Here is a 27,520-nt window from a genome sequence, read left to right as displayed (position 1 = left end):
ATGAGGATGATAATTCAAGTGATAGATGAAGCCGGACTGTGAGAAGACTGCAAATGATACAGTGAAAAAAATTACACTTCTAGATGCTGTTTACACGTTATGCAAAGCTTGTAAGCAATTAAAATTGAAACCATACAAAACTTCTTCAAAAACGCTGGTTTTATTGAATCGGATGATGTTGTGCTGATAAGTTCAATCGAAGATATGGATGACGAAATTAATCAGTGAATCTCTATTGACAAAGACATTCCTATTTGTGCTTCTGTTACTAATGATGAAATGTGTCAAAAATTATGAATGAAGTGCTGGAAGAGGACAAGACTGAAGAAATAGAGGGAGTTTGGCCGCAAGCACCATTGTTAAAAGAAATAACAGATACACTATCAGTTCTACAGAAAAGTTTGGAATTATGACGAGGAAAACCAGAACAGTTCCTTGATTTTTATAAAATGGAGAATGATGTCTTGGAACACTATAAAAGAAATTTACTTCAAAAAAGGATAAGCAGTTGGAATTACAGAATAACTGAAATTTGTGTAGGCTAAACGTAAGTTACACATTTGTTTTTTTTAAAAATTAAATGCATAAAACTTTTTTTATAAATTTACATTTTAAAGAATTTCCCATTTTTTAGTATTTACACTGTATCTTTTTATCTATATTTAATAGAACTGACTAAAACAAAAACAAATGATAGTAAAGATAAGTTTTCCTTTTGTTTTTTCAATAATAGTTGGTTTGAATGTATTATGTTATCTAACTAAATACTGTACCTCATACACAGTCATTAAACTGCATATATTATGTTTTACAACCTTTTTACATAAAATTAGGTTATATTTGATCTGTAAGTATACATGAAAATGACTTTCGATGCTTAATTGCATCAGCCGCTTTATTGACTCCCTTTTGTTGTGTAAAAAAGTGATTTTAATAGGCAGCATCTACTGCAATAGAATTTTCTCCATATTTTGTTTCTAAATATTTTATTACAAACAATTCTAATGGAAATTTTTAAACAGATTTATAACCATAAACTTATTTATTTTATAAGAACATTGCAGCCTTTCTTCATTATTTATTTCCATAGTCATTATTGTTCTCCAAAACAGAAGATGCATTGGTCAATTTTTTTTCAAGAAAACTTATATAAAATTTAAACAAGGGGGTTTAAAACCCATAAATAAAAGGGCTAAAAACAAAATTTAAACCTTTTCAGCACAGCATGTTTCATAAAAATTAATGTAATTCATACATGAAGTGAATTCAAGGGGGGGGGGGGCTAGAGAAATACATTAAAAGATGCTTGGGGAGAAAGAAAAATATTCATTATTACATTAAGATGTACCCTTTACACATCTGTGAAATGTGATACTATGATTTTAACAATTTTTTATACATATTTTTATGAAACTGCAACTCCAGAATGACTGCCTTGATTTCATAAAATTAAAATAAAATGTCAAAGTATACACAATATATTTGAAGAGAAAAACTTAAAAATCAAAGTGGCAGACACAGTAGGTAGATACTGCAATAATTAAACTAAATTTAAAAATAATCTAGTAAATGTAAAGATTAATATTAAGATATAGTTAAAGGTACATTTAAACTGAATCAACAGAAATTCATAAGAAAAATAGTTTGAAATTCAAAATGAGAAAAAATACCATACATGTTACAAAGTAGAAAATATTAAAAATAAAAAAAAATGATTAGATAGAACATATTGGATATATGCCTATTTGACCAAGATCAATGACTCAACACAACTACAGAAAAATGTTCTCTTATATACACACAAAATTAAAAGACAAAAAATGCTTAAAAGCTACACAAGTCAATTTAAACAAATTATTTGCTTACCCCTCAGAATCTCTCTTTCTCAGAATACTTGGTCGAGGAGAAGCATTTGTTTTGGTGGGTGTTACTACTTGAGAAGTTGGAGTCATGCAGGTTAGCGCCTCCACTGGTTGGGTACAGGAACCTATTACATGATTCATAAAATAATATTATTTCATTAATTACCAGCCTAATTTTATACATATTTAATAATTCATGCAAAAAGGTTCTACAAAACATGCTTGTTAGAGAAATTTCCTTTAAACATAAAAGAAATAATAATGCAGAATTGAAGAAAAATAACGTAAAAAAAATTAGAGAACTAACAAATCTTTTTTTAAGGACATTTAACGGATATAAAGTTCCATCAGAACTGTGATTATTAGTATTTAACTAATCTAATAACATTTAAATAAAATATAATGGACAAATAAAAATTCAAATTCATGAAGCAGAATGAAAGAGTTTAGGATTTTTAGAAACATGTTACAGTTACAACATCTTTAAAATAAAGGAATGAAATACCTTCATTAGATGAAACATAAGAATGAGCTGTCCTATTAGGATCAACAACCATCACAGAATTGTATCTAACAGGCTGCCCACTGGTTATAATACCTAGAAATATAACACTGAATTAAACAATTTTCTGTTCATATATATATATATATAAATATATATACAGGGGTATCAAAGTTCTCCTGGGACTTTCATAACCCATTCTACTTGTGAAAATAACAGAAAAAATTCATATAAACATATATCCTAAAATGCTTCATTTGCGAGTTATGGATAATGAAAGATATCTCTTGGATTTCAGCTACCCTGGTGAAACAAGATCATACTGAAATATTTAGGACGTTAATTAAGAAGCAGAATTAATCATTTCTTGTGGTTTTTGACCTGAAAAATAAAATAAAATAGGTCCCAGTAATGTATCTACACTAGTTCTTGAGAAATCTGGGGTGAAAACCAGTAAATAAGGGTAAAAAAAAAAACTGACATACAGTAACTTTGTTAAATGGATAATAAACACATAAAACTTTTAAAGAAAACTGGAAGAGAATTCAATTCTGAACTAAATGGTGTAAGATAAATTGAGAAAAAAAAAGAAAGGTTAGAAAGATTCAAATTTTAATTTAGAAACAGTGTACTAGACCAAAGTGCATTATATGTATCAAATTCAGAAATGGACCCGCCATTTTCAACCCATTTATTGGGATGCTTCTGTACTGAGAATGTACGAGAATGAATTTCTGTTATGTATACAATAATTTTCATCTATCCCCAGACGCAAAAATCTAAAGGTGTTAGATCAGGCAATTATGGTGGACGGGATTGTGGACCTCCACGATCCATCCATTTCTCAGGGAAATGTTGATTTAGGTGAATGGAAATGACACAGGAGAGATGAAGAGGCGTGCCATCGTTCTGGAAGTATATTTTGCGTCTCTGGACTAGCGAAACATTTTCAAGCAGCTGCTACAATTCTTCTTGAAGAACGTGCAAGTTGACGGCCAGGTAATATGCAGGTAATATTTAAGTGGCCAGGTAATATGAATGATCCAAACAGCTGATTATACAAAGGTTGCACGATACATTGATGGAAAATTGGTTTTGAAAATTACTTCATGAATTGCTTTCAAGAGAATTTACTTCTGCCGATGTATGCCAATTGTGTAATATGTTGATGCCATCTTGAGTAAAATTTGCCTATCTATAAATAAAACATATTTTTAGTTGTCAAATTTGTATTCCACCAATTGCAGAACTCCAAGCAAAGCAGACCGTTGCCTGGGTGTAGACGTTGAACTAGCTAATTATGATAAGGATACAATTTGTTTTGTTTAAGCTTCCTGGAATCCATTGAACATGAAACTCTGGGTACTGACACCTGGACTGTGCTGAACTCCATTGATAATAGTTTCATCAATCATAGCATTATGTTGGGCAGATCATTTGTAGCTGGTACGAACTCTAGGTAGTGAACCTGTTTCCTGAAGACTGGGAAAAGCTGCACTAATTGTTTTAGGATCTCGAATCCTGTGATTCGGTAAATGTATTTCATACTGCAACAGCTGTAGCATTACCATTATACACACCCAAAATGAATAACATATTAGCATATCCCTCTGTTGTAAATAAGTATGGCAATACTTCAACGGCAAACTGATCACGTTCAAACTAACATTCAGAGAAAACCTTTGCTAATAACAGCACAGCTCACAGTACCAAATAAACTTAATGTATCTTACAGAATGATTAAAACACTAATACAGTATTGTGCATTCACTGTTGATCAGCTGTTGTTGTTTTATTGCAAATTTTGAAACAATAATTTTTCAAATAACCTATTGTATTTTTCTGTCATTAATAAAAAAATTATCAAAATAATTTTTATTTATTTATTTTTTACAATTCTTGTGTAATTTCCATTTTTCTTTTAAATTTTTTAGCAGCAATTTTAAAAGTAAATGTTTTTACAAATTTTTCATATCAACAAAAAAAAGTTTTTTTATTTACATTATTTAAGTACTTTTCTGACAAATGTAGTAACATATTGTTTCTAAATAAAATTCAGTTTTCTAACTTTTCTTTGTTTTTCTCAACTTATCTTACATCATTTGGTTTGGAATTTGAATTCTCTACTAGTTTTCTTTAAAAGTTTTATGTTTTTATTTTATCCATTTAACAAAGTTACTGTACATCAAGCATAAAAAACAGTGTTTTTTTACCGCTCTTTATTGGTTTTCACACCAAATTTTTCAAAAACTACTGTAGATATGATACTGGGACCTATTTTATTCAATTTTCCAGATCAAAAATCAAAAGAAATTACTAATTCTGCTTCTTAATTAATGTCCTAAAAATTTCAGTATGACCTCATTTCACCGGGATAGCTGAAATCTGTGCGAAATCTTTTACTAGCTGTAACTCACAAACTAAGCACTTTAGAACAAATGAACTTTTTCCATTATTTTCATGAGTAGAATAGGTTATGAAAGTCTTACTTTGTGATACACTTTGTATATAGTATATATAAACACACATAACCTTGTTAAATACTGCCCAAAAATTATTACATAAAGTTAATTCCAAAAGGAAAAAATATCTCATGTCTTTCAGTGTTATGAATTATGAAAACATCTTTCCAAAACAGAAATAACTTGTAAATAAAAAAATAATTTGATTTCATACTGAGATTAAAAAATAATTTAGCAATAAATAAACATTTCTCTGAGAGGTTTTAAAATAACTGTTATGACAATGTCATTCAATTTACTATATGATTAAAAAAAGGAAGAAGAATCTTGAATTGTCTGTATATTTTCCAATACTGTTAAAACCACCAAATGAAATAGATATGACATTCTCATTAAACTAAAAATAGTCACAAGCAGCTATTTTCTTTTAAGGGTGATAACCATTTTATTTTAATGTGTTTTATTTCAATGTTATGATGCAAACAGTTTAAGGCTTTTTCTCCTTTGATACATCAACATATACTATTCAATTTAAGATTAACCTATTTATTCTTACAATATCATTTTTGAATACTTATAGTAAATTATTACAAAATATGAAATGCTATATTTAGAGCAATGAGGCATTATGCCTTAATTGTCTGTAAGAAATAGCATCATCCTGACCCCAGTAGGGGAAGAGATCTGCCTTATGACAATATTGATCACCACCCTCACCTCTTCATAGCCCTGATGGGGTTTACCAGAGGTCATCTTTTAGACTTGATAACACATCAGAGTTTTAAGTCTGGCCTCTGTCATGATGCCACTGATACAAATGACTCATCAGACGTTTCCACCAGTGTATTTACACAACTTATTATCACCTTTGTAAGACCTCTACCAACCATGACCACCTACCTTAATTTACAACCCTCAACTATCAAATTAACTGATTCGTGGAAATGTTATCCCTGACCCTTCCTCTGAAGGTTTCACAAAAAAGTCTTCCTACACTTAAATTCAATTGGACTGTGCACTCTTATCACTACTCGATTGAGTCTTTGTAAACATCAAAAATACTATTCTCATACAAACAAAACAAGTGTTGATTGCAACGCCAATTATAAGAAATAGTACACTAGTCAGCTAAATAAATTTAACTACTTAATATAGTTAAAAATTAACTAAATTAAGGATTGTTGTGACATGCACATGTCAGCTGCCGTAATACCTGAACAGTGTATTAATGTATTCATTCATTTTCCAATTTTATTGATGTAACATTATCATCTTATAAACTTAACCAAAAAAATCCTTCCATTATCATATTCTTCAGACTGCTGGCTACAAAATGAGGTATTTCTGCTATCCGTATGTGAAATTTAATACTCAAAAATATTAACTGTACTATTAATACTAATATTCTAGCATATAACAAATGTGGTATATAAACACAATGCCTAGTGAGAATTAAATTTTAACTGATGCCTGATAGAATGATAGATATATAACTGCTAATTATAATAATAATATATAAAAAAAAAAGGAGGGTGATGACTTTAACAGGAATAAGAAATATTAACAAAAATGAAGAAAAGCAACATCAACAGTTGTGGTTCCAAAACCAACTGAAATCAATTCTGGAATTTAAAAAAGTATACATCAGGCCACTAAAAAGACCACTTTGTAAAATATTTATTAAATAATAAGTGCAGTTGTGATTAATAATAAATATTTTGGAAACAGTCAGATTTTCATTAAAAGTTAGCATGTAAATTTTGGAATTTTGACCGCCTATAAAAAATTCCATAAAAACTGTTTCATATTTGGAAGCATTGTTTATCACAGTGTATTAAATGAATCAGCCAAATCTCAAATCATTATATTTTATTCAGTTTTTAAGTTCTTTATGAAGATATCTTTGCAACTACAAATACTAGGTACAGAAGACAACATTTTGGTTCAATTACAAATTCAATATTATGAATTAAAGCAATTAGCAAATTTAACAAATTTATTATTAAATGGTTGTGAAGGGATGTAACAAACTGCTTTCAGGTATAAAAGTAAACGAATTTTTTGTGAGTATAACAATTACTGTTAATCTAATAATCTGATTATTATTAGATTCTGGTATGCTGGATTGGAAATGATTGACCAATTGGTTGGCCACCTTGATCACCAGATATAACTCCACATGATTTTTTAGTATGGAGTTTCAAGGATAATGTACACAAAACTGATGTAGTGAATATTGATGACGTTAAGGAGAGGATTGTTAACGTATTTGAACTCACAGATGTAGAAAAGTTACAATGAACATGGTATGAAATTGATTAGCGGATATTTTGCAAATTACTTATGGTGCAAACACTAAATGTCTTTGTTTACAGATATAAAAAAAACTGTCAGTTTTAATGTTTCTAAATTCATACAACCAGTTTTTGTATCTTAATAAAATTATTTACTCAATATTAAAGTTATTCAAATAATTCTCACACACCTGGTATTTTAACTTAAAAAATTAAGTTTACAAATCTTAAACTTTTTTATTCGGTATAATAAATATACATTTAGGCTTAAAATCTAACTGGATGAGGAAGAAAAAAATTTGAAACATCACACAATTAAAAATTACAAGAATACTGACCAATAAATAAATTAACTGTACCAATAAATAAGTAAAGCTTACAAAAAACAATGTTTTGAGTCTTTAATATAAACTACTCTGTAAATCTCTATCTAGCAAATGGTTATTTTCCACCATGCAATTAAGAAGCTGTAAACAAATCTTTTCATATTTTTTTATGGCTGATTATCACCAAGGACGATAGGGACAAAAACCAGTTAAAGATTGTAATTTTTATATCGCACCTGTAGCAAAGGTAAAGGGTTAATACCCTTTCAGCAAAGATTAGAAGAGATGATTACTAGAACAATGCTCTAACGATCACAATAACTACTTTATAGTTTTATTGTTATTTTATAACAATAGAAAAATGATGAAACCTGTAAATAATCAATAAAGTAACAAACAATATTCAGAAAGTGGGAATAATAGTTATTTTTCTGGAAAGTGCATTTAGGAACTACAATACATTTGTGACTGTTTCTTTGTTGTCATATAAGACATAGGATAGATTGTCAGGTTAATAAAATCCTCAGTAAACCTCAGAACAAAATATCCACTTTTGCGGCCTTTGGTACTACAAAGGCTATATGGGGTCTGAATATTAAGAGCTGTAAGTCAGTACTGCACAATCAATCCATAACTGGGTGAGACCATCTCCTCTTTTATACTCTATAAATTATTGCCCTGAGTATCATTCCATTTCCCAGCCTAGAAATGGATTCCAATCAAATGATACTACAGACAAATGGAAAGGATTCAGGTTTAAACATGAATGTAGCCATTACTAATGGTAACCAGTATATAACATACTTCCAGTTGCTTTGTTGTTTTTACTTTCTTCGTAGGCCAATTTATTGCCCTTGATCTCAAAATGACCTGATGCCTGTACAAATGTGACTTCTTTACTGAGCAACTGTAGTTTGTAAATAGTGTTGACTGTAAGATTAAACAGAGGTGACAGCCATCTTTATTGGACAAAACTGGTGGGGCTGGATGAGAATCTGTAGATATAATAATCTGGTGTTGTAAGCTTGAATCACATTTTAGAACTAAGACCCTCTTAGCTTTAAAACAGTTCAGGTGATAAAATACCAAACGAAATTGGAAGCTAAGTTATACAAAATAGCCATACTGCCAACAGATGATATTGTTTTAGCCAACTTGTGTAAATGAACTTCAATGATGGATATTTGACTTCAGATATCTGAAAAGCTAAAACCAATAAGTTGTAATTTTACAATACGTTTCAAAATTTAGTATTTTTAATTGCAATCAATTAATGGTTTAAGCAATCAGTAATCACTTGTATATACGTTTACTGTAAAATAACTATCATAAAATTAAAATTGGGTTAATGAATAACTTACCAGACGGTGTGCGAGTTGAGGTAGTTGTAACTACTGGTGTAGAGGCTTGATTTGTTGAAAAATTGGTACGCTGCATCTGATAACCTGTTGACGGTTCATAAGATGTATAGGATCCAGGCTGAGAGCTCAAATTATACACTGGATTACCAATGCTAACAATACTTGAAACATTAGATCCAGGCACTACTCCTGTAACTGCTGTAATTAAATTACAAAAATAAAATATTAATCTATAATACAATTTAGGATCATAAAAACAGAAAAAGTATTCTAATGCAGAACAAAAAAAGAACATGAAAAAAAATAGATCGAAGACTATTTTTTTAAAAATAACATGGAGCCTAGGAATTGCCTTCCACCTTGAAAAATAATGAAAATCTCATTTTTTATGATTTTAAGAACGTTTCAATATACAAATTTAGTTAATACAAAACAAAACTTTACTCTCCTTTTAAACAAAATTATACAGAATTAAATTAGTTAAAAGAAACATAATTAACTAGTGAACAAGTATTAAAAAGTAATAAAATCCTTAATAATATGATCTATTTAACAAATATTGAGCCACTAAATTAACCATCCAGAAGAAAATCTAAGAGGTTAAAGTAAATAGACCTGTTAAATTATCAAATTTTGAGAAGTACTTTATCTATATAAATTAATGAGTTGAAAATAAAATTAAACCAGTAAAATCATTTATTTGGTTAAAAAAAGAAAAGCTAATACAGAAGTAAAGAAATATGTTAAATATTATTTATAGATATTTTATAATGGTAAATAATAATCATCCTAAACAAAGGAAAAAATAAATATCTTTTAATTCTATTCACCACCATGAGGTTTTCTGAACATATGGAACGAATGAGTTGTATCAAACCTTTATTTTAAAACATCAGAAAGAGGACTAGCAAACATATATTTAAAAAAAATAAAGTTTGCCATGACAAGACTGAATCAACTAGTGTAGCAGGAAACCAGTTAAAATAATTCATACTCTTCAAACATCTAGTAGTTCATTATTTAAAATTTAGATTGTATTACGTAAATAAAATATTTCTGTAAGTTTTTAGAAATATTAGTATTATTATATTTCTAATACATCAAGATCATCTTGATATACATGTACTGTAGTGGCAGGATCACTATTCTTGTAAAAACTATTCCATCTCTTTGATTTCTGTTATAATTCATTTGTGTTATGATTAGTTATAATCACAAATATTGTGTATATTGCATTTATACTAGCACAAAAATATACTGTCGCGTGTTCGTGGCTTGATCAGGATATTGAGATTGACAATTGAAAATGTTTATATAATTACAATTTATTAGTTTTAGAACATAAATAAAATAAGACAAATCAATAATAACAATAATGATAATAATAAACAATTCACAATAATAATCAGAATAATAATGACAAAGCAAACAATGATAATAATAAATGTCAATAAAAAACAAATAATAATCATAGTAACACAACCACAATAATAATAATAATAGTAATAATAATAACAGACTGTGATTGCATACAAAACAAAATTTAAAGTAATCATCGGAATTTATTCACAGGTAGTTAAATATTGAAAATTAGAATTCAATCCCATTGACAAAAGACATTAACATGACCGCTAATCTTAACACTTTTAACAACTAGTCTTGTATTAATAACAATAGTACAATAGTACGACAAGTTATAGTTCTTGCACTGTAAATACCTTTGCTGTTTACAAATAAAATTACCCTAATAATTTATGAATGAAATTTAGTAGATTATCTCTTTCACTTATAGTCTAAAAGTAACTCACCGAACCACTTCCTGTTTTCATGTACTGGAATTATTAGTGACATCACCTTAATCACATCAAACTTTGTACACACTAGAAATTCGCTCCTTCACTGTCCTCCTCGCAGAATACTCTCGCTTCAAACTTACATAATAAAAACTCTCTTGCAGAACTGATTTCAACTGGTATTCCCCGGAGTAATTATACTCCTATCCTCTATACCTGCCGGACTGGACTCAAATCGCAGTATGACAATGTTTGTTTGCTCTCACATATTCCCATGAAATTCCTACCCTGCTCTGGTAACTCTTCTTACAGAACATCGTTTTAGGTGTGTCAATGGGCAGTATTACAAAGGACGATTGTTAAATGGACCTGTTACCTTTACTAAATGGTTCCTTTTAGTCCTTATCTATTATTAAATTTTCTACTACGTTCTATTTAATTGGCAGGAATTCGTTACTCAGGTCGTTATACTGGTCTTGTTACAATACTATTAATTTATTACTTACATATTATCATTTTCATACAATATACTTATATAGCAATGTATCATTCCTGCTTTGTGTACAACACTACACATTCTTATGTCTAATGCATTAAAAAAAAACCACATATAATTATCTAATTTTAGTAAAGGAGAATTAACAAAGCTTAAAACTTATACAACTGAAGTTACACTGCAAACTAAAACACCATAAGCCTACGGTGAGGTGAATAAGCTATTCAAAATCTCACTAAATAAATTTTGTTACAAACACAAAAATATTATATTCTTTAAATTAAACCAGAATTTTATTACTGGATATTAACACTCAAACAGAAAGGTAGGAATATTGCAAAATAAATGGATTTTTTAAAATATAATTAAAAATATAATAGCCATTCATATTTTAGAACAGAAATGAGTTAATCTTGTTTTACATTTTGCTTTACACTTGTTATATCTAGAGGAATGATTAACACTAATAGCCCTAATTATTTTCTTACAGCTGAATACCAAATCTTTAATACTCAAAAATGTTTAAAACATTATACAAATTTTATTTCAGTAGTTTAATCTAGAATAATGGTAAATATGTTTGTAAATATTAATGCCTGCAAAAAACCTATTTCTATTAAATTACAGCAACGTAAATTTTATTTAAAAAGAAGGTATTGATTGAAATCTGACTTATCTGATGTTACTGTTGAGACATCATTGTACCTCATTACACTCTTCACCACAGATATTTCTTTTTACATAAAAAATGCCAGGTCGCACACTACCTACTGTATTTGCAGGTAGAAATTAAACTGTTACCTACTAATTACTTCGAGAAAAAACATAACTTCATAAAAAAGATAATGTCACACTTAAAGATTAACAATTTCCTTTTTTTTAAATATCAAAATACAAAATTTAAATAAAAATTCAGTGAACTTACATGACGTTGATTTATGCTGTGTAGTCTGAATGAAGACAGATTCGGAAGAGAATACTTTAGAAGCTTGACTCTGACATGGGCTTGTAACTGCAGGAGCAGTTCGAGCGGTAGATGGCATACCTGACATTGTACTTGTGGTTGAGAAACATACTGGCGGTCGGGTAACCACTGTGGTCATAGTAAGTGTTGATGGAGCGATAGAATTAACAGGCAATGACTGGATTTGAATATGTGGTGACTGCGTTAACATCTGAAAAATTACAGGATTTCTTAATTATTTTTATTCTTATGACCTCATAGATGCTTTTGCATGTAAATAAAAAATGATCATGAAATGGATAAAAGGATAGATAAATATGGCAGACACTTGCTGGGAATCAAACCTGAGACCAATTAATCTAGAAGCCAGTTAACCACACCAATATGCCAGCCAGTTTTTGTAAACAAAACTTCTTCTTTACTTAAAACTACTGAAACACAATGAAAATAAATCAGCACTGTTCTTAATTAATAAAACAGGATCATCAGATAATTACTTGTATTATAAAAATTTTAAACTGGAATTTTTTTTTTTTTTAATAATTCTATCTTTTCCCCTCTTCAATTTTTTCATTGAAATTCTTTAAATGCATATTACATTTTTATCTTTGTTTGAAATTTAATTGTTTGTTGTTAAAGGCATCAGTCAATTATAACAACAGCTTACGTTATTGTTATAATGATGTTCTTGATAAAGACTGTTTATTTATCAGTAGTTATATATAATATTTAACCTATGTAAATATATATATATATATATATATATATAATAAGACAATAATAAAAATAAACCATACTTAATATAATTGTGAAAATATCCTAAAATAAAAAATGTCAAATCAAGATTAAGTTGTTCATAAACATAACTAGAACTAGCAACATTTAACGCAGTTTGATCAGGTTGGCAAAAATAGTTTTCTAAACTGTATCACTGATGATAAGTATGTATAGCATTATTATTTCCTCCTTCATTACATATTGTTTAACTAGACAGCAGCATAAACTCGTCATTAGATAATTTGTTCTAATTTTCTTAAAATGAACACTGAGGGGGAGGGAAACCAGTAATATCTTTTTCAAAAACCATAATAACATTGTTATTTTATGGCAAACACCTGGACACAAAGAATGTAAATAATATCTTTCAAGAAAATTTTAGTGTTTTTCAACATATAATAAAAAAGATTCTAGAAAATGTAAGATAAATCTAAATGGGATATCACAAAAAAATAAAAAGGCTTTTTATGCAATCTAATTAAATCATGGAATCTTTAACAAAATCTAATTACAAGACTCAACACAGACAGATACTTTTTAACAATGTTTGTTAAAAAATATCTGATCTCCAATTCAAACAGATATGGGAAAAACCAAAGTTCAATTTAATTTTCTGATATATACACTATTTATTATCATTCATGAAATACTTAAATAAAAATTGCTTAGTTATTTAACAAAAAGATGAACAGCAACATAGCAGTGGTAGACCATTATTCACAGACCGTAATAAAAACTGATTTCTACTATTCTGAAAGTAACAATAATACACCAGGAGCATTATACTAATTTTGGAAAAATTTGTTCCACTCTGTAACTCAAGTTGATGATGTAACAGATGAAAACTAATGTTTCTAACAAAAAAATAACATAAATCAGGTTTCACAAGGGGAAATGGGGGAAAACTGAAGAAAAAACGGCCTGAGTGATCTGCATACAGCTTGGCTGTAAATCACTTTAGAGAAAAATGTCGAAGGAAGAAGTTTTAATCACTTAACCTATAAACTGAGATGTTGTAGACAATGATTTCATTCCATTCAGGTTATGTGAAATATGCACAATACAAAAAAAAAAAAAAAAAAACAGTGAAAAAAATGAACCTAATGTCTGAGACTCAGTAGCTTTTTTATTTTTTTCAAAACATTTTTAAGTTTTGGGCAAAAATAGTTATAATGTTGTCCAAAAAGTACGCCTGAGCTGGATGCTGTTAAGTTAATTTGCTTTTGCAAAATAAGAATTTGCAAAAAATATTGAGCAAAACAGGGGTTGTTTGGTTTACTTGGGCTAGATTGAAAGATGAGACAAAATGTCACTTTTTCTTATCAAAAATAATATTTTTCAGCTCATTTTTCTATATATATATATTTTTTTTTTTAAATTAATTTTTATAAAATTTTGTAATATTCTAAATACAATATTTAGGCAAAAATGCATATATTCAAATGAAACAAAGTGCATCTGAAACAAACTACTTTTTAACTTTAATTTTACACTTCAAAAAACTTTAATTGGTTCAGTAGTTCCTGAAATATTTGCAATAATGTGTTTTTAATGCAAAATTCATATCTTCAAAGTTAGTTAACAGTAAGGGCTGAAATTTTGAGGGGGTGATTAAGAAATGCTTAAACATTGATTTGATATGAATTTCAAATTAACTGGTGCAATTGTCCAAGAACAGCGATGACAAAACAGCGAACCGACTGTGCGACTGAGTTTGCAATAGTAATATAGCGTTGTGTTCCCACTAATACTCAAGGAGACGAAAGTGTTGAGCAACACAGTCCACTTTTAGAAGTGAAGCAAGTAAGAAATAAAAACAAGTGCACTGATTTTTTTTTACTAATTATTGCTACTGGGCATATAAAAAGTTATTTCAAATATCTTGTTTCTTCCATTTTGTGCATATAATTATTGCATCCAGTGTGAATAAAGCACAATACTATATGAGTAAAATGCATAATGAAAAAAAAAACAAAATTTTCAACCAGTTGTAACGATATTTTCATTTTATATTGCTACCATTGTCGACACATTCTTTAAAATCATTCTTTTTTTATTACATGTAAAAATCACATTATTACAGACATTGGATTACATCGTACATCTAATAACATGCTGTAATTCAATCATAATATTCATGAATGCTTATTTCATTGCTTTTCTTTTTGTCTCGGTCATTTGACTGGTTTGATACAGCTCTCCAATAATCCCTATCTAGTGCCAGTCGTTTTATTTCGGTATATCCCCCAACATCTTACATCCCTTAAAATTTGTTTACATATTTCAAATGTTGCCTGCCTGCACAATTTTTCCCATCTATCTGTTCCTCCAATAGCAAAGTGACCATTCCAGGATGCTGTAAGATGTGGCCTATAAGTCTGTTTCTTCTTTTGGCTACATTTTTCCAAATGCTTCTTTTTTTATCTATTTTCCGCAACACCTCTTCAACTGTCCATCCATCTGATTTTTTAACATTCTCCTACAGCACCAAATTTCAAAAGCTTCTAATCTTTTCTTCTAAGGTATTTCGATTGTCCAAGTTTCACTTCCATATAAAGCTATGCTCCAAACATATACTTTCAAAAATGTTTTCCTGATGTTTAAATTGATTTTTGATGTAAACAAATTATATTTCTGACTAAAAGCTCGTTTTTTCTATGCTATTTGGCATTTTATATAGCTCCTGTTTCGTCCATCTTTATAGAGCTACTTCCCAAATAAAAAAAATTCTTCTACTCCACAGTCTTTTTTCGTCCTATTTTTATATTCAGTGGTCCTTCTACTTTATTTCTGGTACATTTCATTACTTTTGTTTTGTTCCTGCTTATTTTCATGTGGTAATTCTTAAGCAGGACTTCATTCATTGTGTCTCCTAAATTTGTTTTACTCTTAGCTAGAATTACTATATCATTAGCAAATTGTAGCATCTTTATCTTTTCACCTTGCAATGCTACTCCGGATCTAAATTGTTCTCTAACTTCATTAACTGCTAGTTCTATGTAAAGATTAAAGAGTAACTTTTTATTGCTAAAAGTAAACCTCATTGCTTTATAAACAATAATACATGTTCAAAGATATCTATTAATAGAACTAAATGTTAATGTATATGAATCAACACAATCGTGCAGTTTGCAGCTAGTATATAATATGATGATTGTAAATGTTATGAGTGCATACCATAAACATTACTTATTTCATGAAGAAAATCTAGTAATTGTATATGGGTTTTATGCTTTTTATCGTTTATCACAATGTGCTACCTCACTTTAAAAAAAGAATCAATTTTCAATGATTACAACCAGATATCTATCAATCAATCACCACAACTGATATCAACCAATATCAATCTGAAACCCCCGTGTGTCACTTATTTGTGAGCACATGAGAGCTGTGAAGCATATGACACCATGCTATGCTACAAGTGTGTGGTTGGTTCGCTGTTTCTTAGAAAATTTTGCACTGCACAATTTGATGTACAAACAATGTATATCAATGAATAAACATTCCTTAATCACCTCTCAAAATTTCAGCCTTTAATTTAATTAGCTTCAAAATATGAATTTTGGAATAAAAAACACAATTACAAGTATCTTGGTTACTAGTAAACAAAAAAAGTTTTTTTTTTTTTTAAGGTAAGAAACGCACTTTCAGATGCATTTGGTTTCATTTGAATACATCCATTTTTCACAAAGATATTGCATTTCAGAATACTGAAAATTAAAAAAAAACATTAATAAGAAATAGAAAACTGGGGTGAAAAATAATGTTTTCGATAAACAAAAATTACAATTTGTTTCTTCTTTCAGAAATTCCTGAATGACCAGAAGTTATAGGGCAATTCAGAGGTTTTTTCAAAATGATTATTTTGCAATAACAAATTAACTTACATCACCCTGCTCAGGGATAATTTCTGGAGACATTACAGCTATTTTTTCCCAAAATTTAAAATATTTTGAGAAAAAAATAAAACAGTTACTGAGTCTCAAACACAATGTTAATTTTTTTTACTTTTTTGCGTATTACACGTGACCTAATAATGGAATTATTATCTACTTCTCAATTTATAGGTAAGCAGTTACCTAAAACGTTTTCCTCTGACATTTTACTCTCTGGCAGTTATGCAAGATTTTTGGCAGTCACTCAGGCCCTTTTTTCAATTTTCCCACTTCCTAAACCTGATTTGTTACTTTTTTGTTAGAAACATTAGTTTTCATCGGTTACATCAACATGCCAAGTTACAGAGTGGTAGGAATTTTTCCAAAAAATTACCTGTTTTATGTCATACTCCTAGCCTGTAATTATTAATACTACTAACCGATTTATATATCTTGAAATCATCAGACTAAAAACCGTAAATCTGGTAGGCTAAAGTCAAGAACACGGTGGCCACAAACCTGTAGACATGATTCAATCTCTTGCGGCAACTTTATGAAGCACCTGGCTATGTGTATGGTTTTGTGGCTTATGCCGATGATGGGTTGCTGCTGGTGGAGGGCAATTCGCATGCCGAGACAGAGGTCAGAGCAACACAGGCATGTAAGGTGTTAAGGATGTGGAGTCTTCAGCATAAGATGATTTTCAGTACAGAGAAAACCACTATGATGTTTCTGAAGGGTCGTCTAGCTGCAACTCATCACCCGTGGGTCGTGATGGACGGCCTTCTGATTAGGTATGTTACCATTCAGAAGTATCTGGATGTCATCCTTGATGAGAAGCTTCAATTCAAGGAGCACCTCCAATTTGTTGCAAAGAAGGCCGTTGATGTCTTCTTTGGTGTCTATAGAGTCATCCATCGCGATCGGGGGTTGAATTATTGTACCATGTGTATCATGTCTTTACAAAGGTGTCTGTGAGGCCATAATGTTGTACGCTGCGCCCATCTAGGCTCATCGTTTGCTATTCCAATGTTATAGGGATATTCTTTTGCAAGCCCAGCATCTTCTACTGTTAGCTGTTGTCAGTGGCTACAGAACTATCTCAAGAGAGGTAGTCTCTGTAATCGCTGGCATTAAACCCATTGACATTCTAGCTACGGAATGTAGCAAGCGGTACATTTCCAAGAAGGGAGGCTTTTTTACTTCAGGGCATATGCGAGAAATGGAAAACCAAGGTTTTGACTCTTGGTAAGCTAGGTGGAGTGATTCTTTTACTGGTCGATACACGCATGGTATCTTTCCAAATGTTAGGGAGCTGCGAGCACTTAGTTGGGTTTTCCCCCAATTGGTATACAACTCAATTACTTTTGGGACATGGCGCCTTTAGGAATAGTTTGGCTAAGTTTGGTCTGGTTGACTCCGGCTTGTGTCTGGACTGTAGGGTTCATGATACTGTGGACCATGTCCTGTATGTCTGTCCCTGATACGAAGCTGAAGTATCAGAGTTGTTATGGAACTTGAGAGAGTGGATTCCTTCTTTGACCTGCAAGTCAACTGGAAGACTCGCAGAGACTGGACAATTGTAGCTGGCTTCCTCCGCTTCCTTGCCCTGAGCAGGATGACCAAGGGGATTTAGTAGTGTAGCACCCTGGGTGGCTAAGGACCGCTTGGACAGTTGATTGACTGAAGGTACGTGTACTGGCTGCGAGCCATGGTTAGTTAGAATTGTGGTGATTATTTTGATTGTATAGCTGTCAGCGTAACGACAACTGCACTGCCGAGGGCATGGTTTACCATGCAGCTGTGAGGTGTAGCAGTGTTTTGAATGAGTACACGATACTGTCAGCAGGATGGCGACTGCACTGCTGATGGGCATGGATCCCATGCAGCCGTGAGGTGTAGCAGGATCTTGACGATGGTTGAAAGTAAGTAAATGTCACGTGGAACTCTGCGATGGAGCTGAGTGGGAGTATGAGGTCTGTCTGCCTCTCTCTACCTAGTAGACCAGACCAGAGTCCTTAATTAACCTAAGTATGGGGTATGAACTGAAGTTGAGTTCATTAAGGGAATTAGGACTAAATTTTGTTGTTGCGAACAACATATTTGGTGGTATGTTGTTGTTAATTTGCCTCGAATTCTAAACATTTAATAGAAATTGGCTCAATAAAAGTAGAACTAGGTGTGGGGTTTGTGCTTTCGTGAGCTCAGTTACCTAGTTCAGAGGGAAATGATGTAGGACATTCAAGATGTCCAGACAAGGCCTACAGAATGTAGGCTTCACTTCAAGAATGTTGGGCTGACTATTGTTCTGGATACTTTAATGCACCCCCAATCTTCTGGTCATGTAGAGGATGGATTTATGTATGGCTTGTGTGTTGTTGACAGACTATAAACATGAATTCTGTGCTTGTACATCAGTGATAAATGGAACTGTGTCCCATCAATTTAGAAAACATAGTCCAAAATATCATCAGTATTGACAGCTATAAACTACTGAAATCATTTACTATTGAATTTGCTTTCCACAGTCTTTGGCTAATAATTTTTGAACTGCTTTCATTTTATATAGCATGAGACTGAGTTTCTTACGTATTGCCTTAGGTGCAGTTAGTTGCGATTTCTTCAAATATTTAGACACTATAACTTTTCTTTTTGAATTACTCCCATCTGTTATAAAATGTAGGGAGGTACTGCCACTAAGTTTTCATTTTTCTAGTGGTGTAAAGCAATAAATTCATCTTTCTGTACAATTAGTTCACAAATAAAGCAATTAAAAATTATTACATACAAGACATCCCACCAATCTTTTATGCTAGCAAGTAAGATAAGACAGGAGAAACATAATGATACTTACAAAGGAAAATCAGTACCTTCAAATCTTTCTAGATTTTGTGAGTAAAATGAGTAGATTTTAGAAAATGCAAATTTCTAAATCATTCAATTCAATGGAATCTTTCTAAAAAGTAATTTATGCATAAAAAACATATGACATCTGAAAAGCAAAGGAAGATTGAGATAATACATAGGCTAAGCGGAGAAAATAAATGATCAATCAAACTAGAGAATCAACATATCTGATATCAATAAATACTGAAAGAAAAAGAAAACAAACTGACTGCGCTGAGAATTTCTTAATAATCTTCAGAATGATTGGTTGAAAAATATAAACAGTCTTATTTATTATGTCATATGTTATGTTAAGAGTTAATATATCTTTATATCATTATATTATCTTTATGATGGGAAATATCAATTATATTCTTACGCTTAACCCTGCAGGCCGATTTCATGAACTTATGCATAAATGAGAAAACTTCATTATGCACTACTGGATAGTAGTATATAGATACAGCACAGTATATGGATATATACTGTAGAGTCAGGGAAATTTTTCACTCAAGTAGTATTTTGCTCTAATGAAGAATTTACAGAAAGAACACATTTCCATGTATTTATAATCCACAGAATAATTTTTGAGATGTACAACTAGATCTAACTTTGGGCTCCTTTATTAGATCACTAATTTCCTTCTTTTTTTTTTCAACCATGCAAATCTATTTCAATTCATTACCAAAGTGGATAATATAAGATTGTAATGATTTTGATTACTTTTTTAATAAGATTTCAGTTACTTTAATTTCCTAAGTTTTATTAAGTACCTTGAGATTATTCTTAGTATGTGATATCAACATATGTAAGGTGGAGCTAAAATTAATTCAAAAATAAAATATAATTCCTCAAAATTTCATTAAAAATGTATATCTTAATTCTAAAATTATACATTAATTAATTAGACCGAACAATTTACTTTTTTTAATTGGATTTTATATTAAGAAGAACCAGTATATAAATTTCAATCATTTGAATTATCAACAACTCAAAACTATTTTTGACTCATTTAGCCTTAATGTTTTACTGAGAAGAATGATTGCACAGTGATTCTTTGAAATACAGGATAATTCAAAAAGATACTCAATTTCATAGCTCTATATTACAAATTAAGAACTAATGACAAATGTGAAGTAAATTACATCTGATAATACTCATAATAAAGTCTACAGATACAATTCAGAAATTTTCAATGTGCCTTCCTCCGACTGCACAGCACCCATTAAGTGTGGCTGAACTCGTCCCATAAGCAAGTAAGCATCACATCTTGTGTTACTGAGTTTCACTGCAACTGATACAGTTCCGCAGGTTGGCCAGCTTTGTTGGTAGAGGTGGTACATAAATTGTATCTTTCACAAACCCCCACAAAAGAGTCACATGGGATGAGATGAGGTGATCTTAAAAGTTAGAACTGAAGAGCTTCTTCATTCTAGATCTACCCATCATTGAGGTAGATTAATTCACATATTGTCAAACACCTAGGTGCCAATGGGGCAGATATCCATTTTGTTGAAAAATGAAGTCTTAAGAATCTTCATTTAGTTGATGGAAAAGCCAGTTTTCCAGCAAATCCAGTTATCCTAATAACTGTGTTGCAAAATGTCCATAAACCTTTGTTTGGGTGCAAAACACATTAACCTTGAGGGAGTCTCTCTCATGATGCAGTCATGGAGATTTTATAGACCCCATATGCGAACATTATGTCTATTCACTTTACCACTGAGATGGAATGTTGCTTCTAAAGATTAACACTGAAGAAGTGTCATCCTCCGTGGTTTTCAAGCATTTGATCATAAAATTCAACACGCTTTGGTTTATCACTTCCCCAAGTGCCTGTAAAAGTTGTAGGAGATATGGCTTGAAAAGAAAATACCTTAAAACACACCAGACAATTGGTTGAGGTATTCCAAGTTCTCTGCTCGCTCTATAGGTTGACTTTCTTGGGCTTCATACAAAACTTTCTTCAATTTGTTTCATATTCTTTTCTGTCACACATGGCTGGCCCATGCTCTTGCCTTTACAGACATCCTGTTTGTTCACTGGTGAAACCAATGACATATGCTCTTCCTTATTGAAGGGTGAATGTGAAATCAGAAACAAAAGGCAAACTTCACTGCAGTTGCCGACTGAGATTCGCTGTACTCAAGAACACAGAAACCCTAGTGTTGCACTGTAGTCATCTTATTCACAATTGACACATAATGGTGGAGCAAGCACCATTATTTGGCGGAATACATGCACACCAGCAATGTTTTTCAAAACTTTCAGACCTACTCTCTCAACTACTAAGTAGATTAGTCACAGATACAATGTATGGTTCAGGAAATATAATTACTATATTGAGTCCATCATGATGAACTGTATGGCGATTACTTACATGTACAATTGCCATGTAAGATGATTATTTATATAAAACAGAATGGTTGAGAATATTAATCATTTTATAAATAAAAAATGCAACAGAAGCATAAAAAAAATATTAATACCTTAGATGTATGCGATGGTTGCGCCTTTAAAGGCACAGGTGGGCTTTGTACGAGTACAGTGGTAGGATGTAGTGAAACAACAGGAGGTAACGCTGATCCTATCCTATTTAAAGGTTGTGATGCTGATCTAGTTACAGTAGTACCAGCAACTGTGGTTTGTGCTCTAACTCCTACTCCTAATCCAACGCCTGTCTTCAGGAATGTCTTGTCATTAATATGCACCGGCTAAACCCAAACAAATAAAAAAATTATTGTGAAAGTGTAAAGTATTAATATTTCAATAATTTAAATAAGTATTTAAATTATTAGAACTAATGAACTAAAATACAAGAGTATTAGGTCCAATATAAGTAGAGGATCGGATACCATATTGAAGCAAAAAAAAAAGTCTTATTGGTCAAAGCTGTTCTTTTTTCCAGTTTTATCTTTCAGTTGAATAGACATGAAATTATTTTTTTTTAAATCTTGTACTCAGATCTAAATCCTGAACTATTTTTTGTGATTAGTTAGATAGGGGTAATAAAAGTACCCAGTAACCTATGCTTCAACTGTCTTAATCCCGCTCTCTAAGTGGAAGACTTTTTCAATCTTCGGGGATAAAATATGGATTAATTTAACAAGAATTAAAAAAATTCTTTGTAATGCATTTTACTTTTCTTTCAGCAATTCGGAAAACACCTTTTCAAGAGAATTATTTATACTAATTATTATGGTGAAATTTTGTTACAGTGTTGGAGAAAGATTGATTATGGTAAAGATAAAAGGTCATTGTCCATTCTATTTTCAATTCAAAAGTGTAAAATGTATGAAGATATCATTCTGAATATTTCTGGAAAATTTTCTTAAGATAAGTGATTAAACAATTAAAATTAAAATATTTTGTTTTCAACATGTCCTTCTCTTTTAATAACAATTTTCCCTAAATATCTTTAACATACAATCTTTGTCATTCAATTCAATAATATTAACACAGAACACATGAATACAAAACAACTAAAATTCTAAATAAGTAAATTCATGTATAAGTGTATATATATATATATATAGATTTTTTAATTTATTTTACCTGAGTCGGAGGCTGGCTTATATTCAGTTGTTTATGAGTTGTGGTCTGAAGAAGCACAGGTCTCTGAGTTGTTTCTGGTAGTGTTCTACTGACAACAGGTGTTGTTAACCTTGGAACTGAAAGGTAAAAATTAAATATTAATACTACCTAACTATAAATAACATTATTTGTAGTAACTATTTCTATGTATAAATAAAATTCTATAATTATTTTTATGAATCCTGTTATTTTTATACATTATAAAACATCTTAAAAATCTATTCAGTGATTTAAACTCAATTACATATTTATAATTTTTTTTAAAGACATCCAATGTCATGAAGTAATACTAAGAAATTACATAGAACTGTCCTTTTTATCAGAATTTCATGTTAGTATTTCATATTACTGTAAGAGCTATCAAACAACTTTAAAAAGTTTTTAAGTCGTTTATAAAAACTGTAAAGATAAATAATGTTAAGTAGATTACATATCATATAACATCTAAGAAGGGAGTGGACACTTATGAAGTTTATTTTTGGTTTACTAATGCATAGGAGGGGTTACATATGTGAAAATAGATTATTTTACCATATTATTATACAGATTCATTATAATACACTAAGATTACATAAAATTTTTTAAATATTAATCTCTATCTTGAATGTAACTTAAATCTTTTCAATGAAAAGAGGTCTGATCCTTCCTAAAAAGAGCACCACAAGAAGATCAATGTTGAAACAGTTTTAGTATTTCTTTTCAGTGAGAAGTTAGACTGTAAAGTTTAAAATTGAATGTGTAAAATTCAGTGAAATTAGTGATATTTTAAATACCTACACAGATCCAGGAGCAATGGATCACTGATCATTCAGTGGATCTCTGAATTTTGAAAAAAGGGCAAACAAGATTGTATGACCAGATTGAGAAAGTAATTATTAAACTGTGAATTTCCAAACCATCTTCCAGTAAGTAAACAATCAGATATTGGGTGATTTGAAAAATTGCAAGTAATAAAAATGTCCAATTAGATATTATAGTTTTATATTAGCAACCTAAAATCCTCTTTCACAAAATGGGTGATGTAAAGATTCTGCAACTATACACTAAGAAAATGTTAATTTAGAATCATTCACCCATGTATGTACAAACATTTAGAGAATTTTAGAATTTTTTTTTTTTTTTGTAAAAAATTCAACCAATATAAACTGCAAAATTAAATGTGTTTCACTTTTATGGGACAAACCATAAAAACCTTTGCAATTGTAAAAAATAATTAGTAATCAGATAATTAAAATAAAATATTTTTGTTGCAGCGTTAAGGTGGCAATAACAGGTATTTATAATCATGGTAGTATAGTACAATTGTCCAATTACTGCAACTACTCCTACACATATTTAGTATACTCATTCTTATTATTCTATGAGATATAAACAGCTTATTAGAAAATCTTTTATGCAGTAAAAAACAGACTTTAATCATATAAATTCTATTTAAGGGATAATATCTTTTTTTAATGCACATCAATGCAATAAAGAAAGAAAATAAATAAACTTTTCAAAAGTAAAACCCTAATAACTGTTGGTATCTACTGTTAGCACTAATACAAATATTACTAGTACAAAGTAATTAAAAACCGACAGTAGAAAAAAATTTTGACACTAGTAATAAACTGTAATATGTAATGTTACTTTAAAAAGAAAAAATAAAGAGAAATTAACTAACATAAAATATTTCTGTTAATTTGCCAATAAGATTTATATTTTTTAAAAGCTAATTTTTATCCATATTTCAATTATAATTTGTGAAGAAAATCGTATGAAAATATTTTTTTACAATAATTCAGTCACCTAATTATTTTAAAGCTAATATGAAAGTAAAGCAGTAAATTGAATATACATAAAGAATATTGTTGATCTAGACAGTAATACTACTTTACCTGTCATGGAAGTTGCTCTAGAGAATGGGGCAATTGTTGTTTGCGTGGAAGTTGGACGAGGTGTTGTGGAAGAAGTGGTTGATATCCCTGTTAGCCATGGATTGCTAGAGGCTACTTGGAGAGTTGTTCGTACACCAACTGTGGAAGCATTACCTCGTACTAACCTGAAAAATTATTATGCCCAAAAAATTAAATTACTTATTAAAACCTATTAGAAAAATATTCATATTAATACGAATATTATGTTACATATACGTTAATGTGTTATTACTATATCTGAATATCAAAGTTAATATACAAATCAAATCATGAGTTTGATTTGTAATTATGAGCTCATAAGTTTAATAACAATTAAAAAGCTAACTTAAAAATATTGATTGTGAATTTTTAGGAGTCATGAATTTAGAATCTTTATAAAATTATACTTGTCCATAATCAATTAATCATAAGACAATGTACCTAGACATTAAAACCTCAAAACTTAATCCAGAATATTTTTTCTGAGGCATATTAATGTCCACAAAATTTCTTCAAGAACTGAAATCTACATTTCAAGCACAGAACCAGCAATTTTTTCCCCACATTTTATTCACAGACAATATCACTAATCAATAATGTTTGGCAGTCGCTAAAAATTTATTGTTATGTTACAATGTCTTGTTATTACTGAACATTTGACAGACAATTAGAATAATGAAACTATGATTATCACTAATTTTTGAAAACACTATTTATCATTACAATCTGCTACATCAGAGTACACTCTTGATCATGGATAGTATCATTTGGCTTCTTCAAACATATATTTAATTGCTTAATCTTGTGGATGGTGGAATAATTTATTGCCACAATGTTGCAGTAAGTTACTTATATATGAAATTTAAATAAGAAAATGGGGAAGGCAGATAAATATGACAAATATTAGATAATTGGATCACTATTGTGAGGGATTTTTTAAATAAAATCTGAATTATTTCAACCACACTAGGAAAGAATAATAAATGCTGACGAGTCATTTAACTTTTCTAAATAATTATTTATCAAAATCAAACCATCATGACTAAACCATCCACTACCAAATCAAACCATCATGATGTTTATATGTAACGTAATTTACTTAAAACTTTGAAACACTAGCATAAACTATTATCTGATAATATTTAGGGGATAAGATGACATGTAAATTATAAGTATTTTATCATTACCTATTGAAAAGACTACATTTTTTATCACAAATGACAGAAAACCAAAGATGTAGTGAATGTGTGGTCTCACCTCCTGTGAGACCACACATTCACTACACCTCTGTGTTCTGAAGTACTTTGATTTTCAATCAAAGTACTTCAAAGTGGCACAGTCAAACTTTGATAGTGATCCAATATTATACAGTGATATAATAAATGTATCCAATTTGGGGGACCAAAATGTTACATGGAAAAGCATTTATTTTGACTAATTAGAGCCAAATACTAACGTTGAATGATTAGCTGAAGATGAAACACCAATTGCTTGAAGGTTAGAAGAAGGCCCTCTGATAGGAGTAGCCAATGGTGCCCTAGGAACAGCAATGTTTGCCACAGCCGCAGCTCCTGGTAACATAAAATTTCATTCACTAGGATCAATTTTTTTAATAAAATTATAGTGCCTGAAATATAATAGAATTAAAAAAAAAATGAAACTAAAAATTAAGCAAAATGATCTAATACAGAAACATTTTAACAGTACAAAAAAAGTTTAATTCACACAATAATGAGAATAATTCAGCCAATGTGTTATACTCAGTAACCATTTAGATACAATTACTCGGCATTGGATGGATAATGAAAAAAGAATCCACATTGGAGATATGTTACTATTTAGTCAAATATAAAAACAAAATAGAAATAAATAAAAAATCTAGATAAGATAACTTGTTATGTATTATTAAAAGATGAAGATATATATTTCACTATTTAACAAATGCTGTGTCGCTGACATTTACAGTTACATAAAAATAGTAATAACACTACAGCTAGTTGATAACAGCTTTATACAGTAAGTTGCTACTCTCAAGAACCTTTTTTTAAATATTGTAATAACTGAATTCATTTTTAGGGGAAAAATAAAAAATTATCAATTTAAATTCTTTTACAAGAATTTTTTGTTTTTCCTGATGAATGTATACCACACACTTCACAAACAGACAGGGGTATGGGTCATTCCACATCAAATCAACAAAAATAAATGCAATTCTCAGATTCATATACAGTAATTCAAATAAAATTTACAAGTTTGGCTCTACCCATGAAGTAATGCAAAAAACTATTTTTCAGTCACTCAGTATTTGTGCAGGACCCCATAAAAAAATTGCAAAAAACAAGGTTTGGGTAATTACAAAAGAATAAATTTCTCAGCTCCTAAAGATATAGAGAGCTGATTTTGGTGTCCCTTTAAAACTCTTGGAATGGGCTT

The 27,520-nt window shown here is 30.2% G+C and overlaps 1 protein-coding gene across 2 annotated transcripts in view; it reads right to left on the bottom strand.

Moving 5' to 3' along the window:
• LOC142320247 (uncharacterized) overlaps window positions 1–27,520 on the bottom strand; it is an 86,534-nt gene that overhangs the window by 25,856 nt on the left and 33,158 nt on the right. Inside the window, exons 4-11 of one of the 2 annotated variants that reach the window (XM_075357947.1) lie at window positions 26,544–26,658; window positions 25,070–25,233; window positions 23,154–23,269; window positions 22,088–22,312; window positions 12,022–12,271; window positions 8,808–9,005; window positions 2,368–2,460; window positions 1,867–1,987 (exon numbers count right to left, since the gene is read on the bottom strand). In XM_075357947.1, the coding sequence (XP_075214062.1) occupies window positions 1,867–1,987; window positions 2,368–2,460; window positions 8,808–9,005; window positions 12,022–12,271; window positions 22,088–22,312; window positions 23,154–23,269; window positions 25,070–25,233; window positions 26,544–26,658 (1,282 nt within the window). The remainder of the gene's footprint in view (window positions 1–1,866; window positions 1,988–2,367; window positions 2,461–8,807; window positions 9,006–12,021; window positions 12,272–22,087; window positions 22,313–23,153; window positions 23,270–25,069; window positions 25,234–26,543; window positions 26,659–27,520) is intronic. The other variant, XM_075357948.1, reaches the window with a different exon arrangement.

Source organism: Lycorma delicatula, chromosome 2, assembly GCF_047948215.1.
Source record: "Lycorma delicatula isolate Av1 chromosome 2, ASM4794821v1, whole genome shotgun sequence".
NCBI classification, from domain to species: Eukaryota; Metazoa; Arthropoda; class Insecta; order Hemiptera; family Fulgoridae; genus Lycorma; species Lycorma delicatula.
The sequence above is the reverse complement of the archived record's forward strand: the minus strand, read 5'-3'. Positions and strand labels throughout refer to the sequence as shown.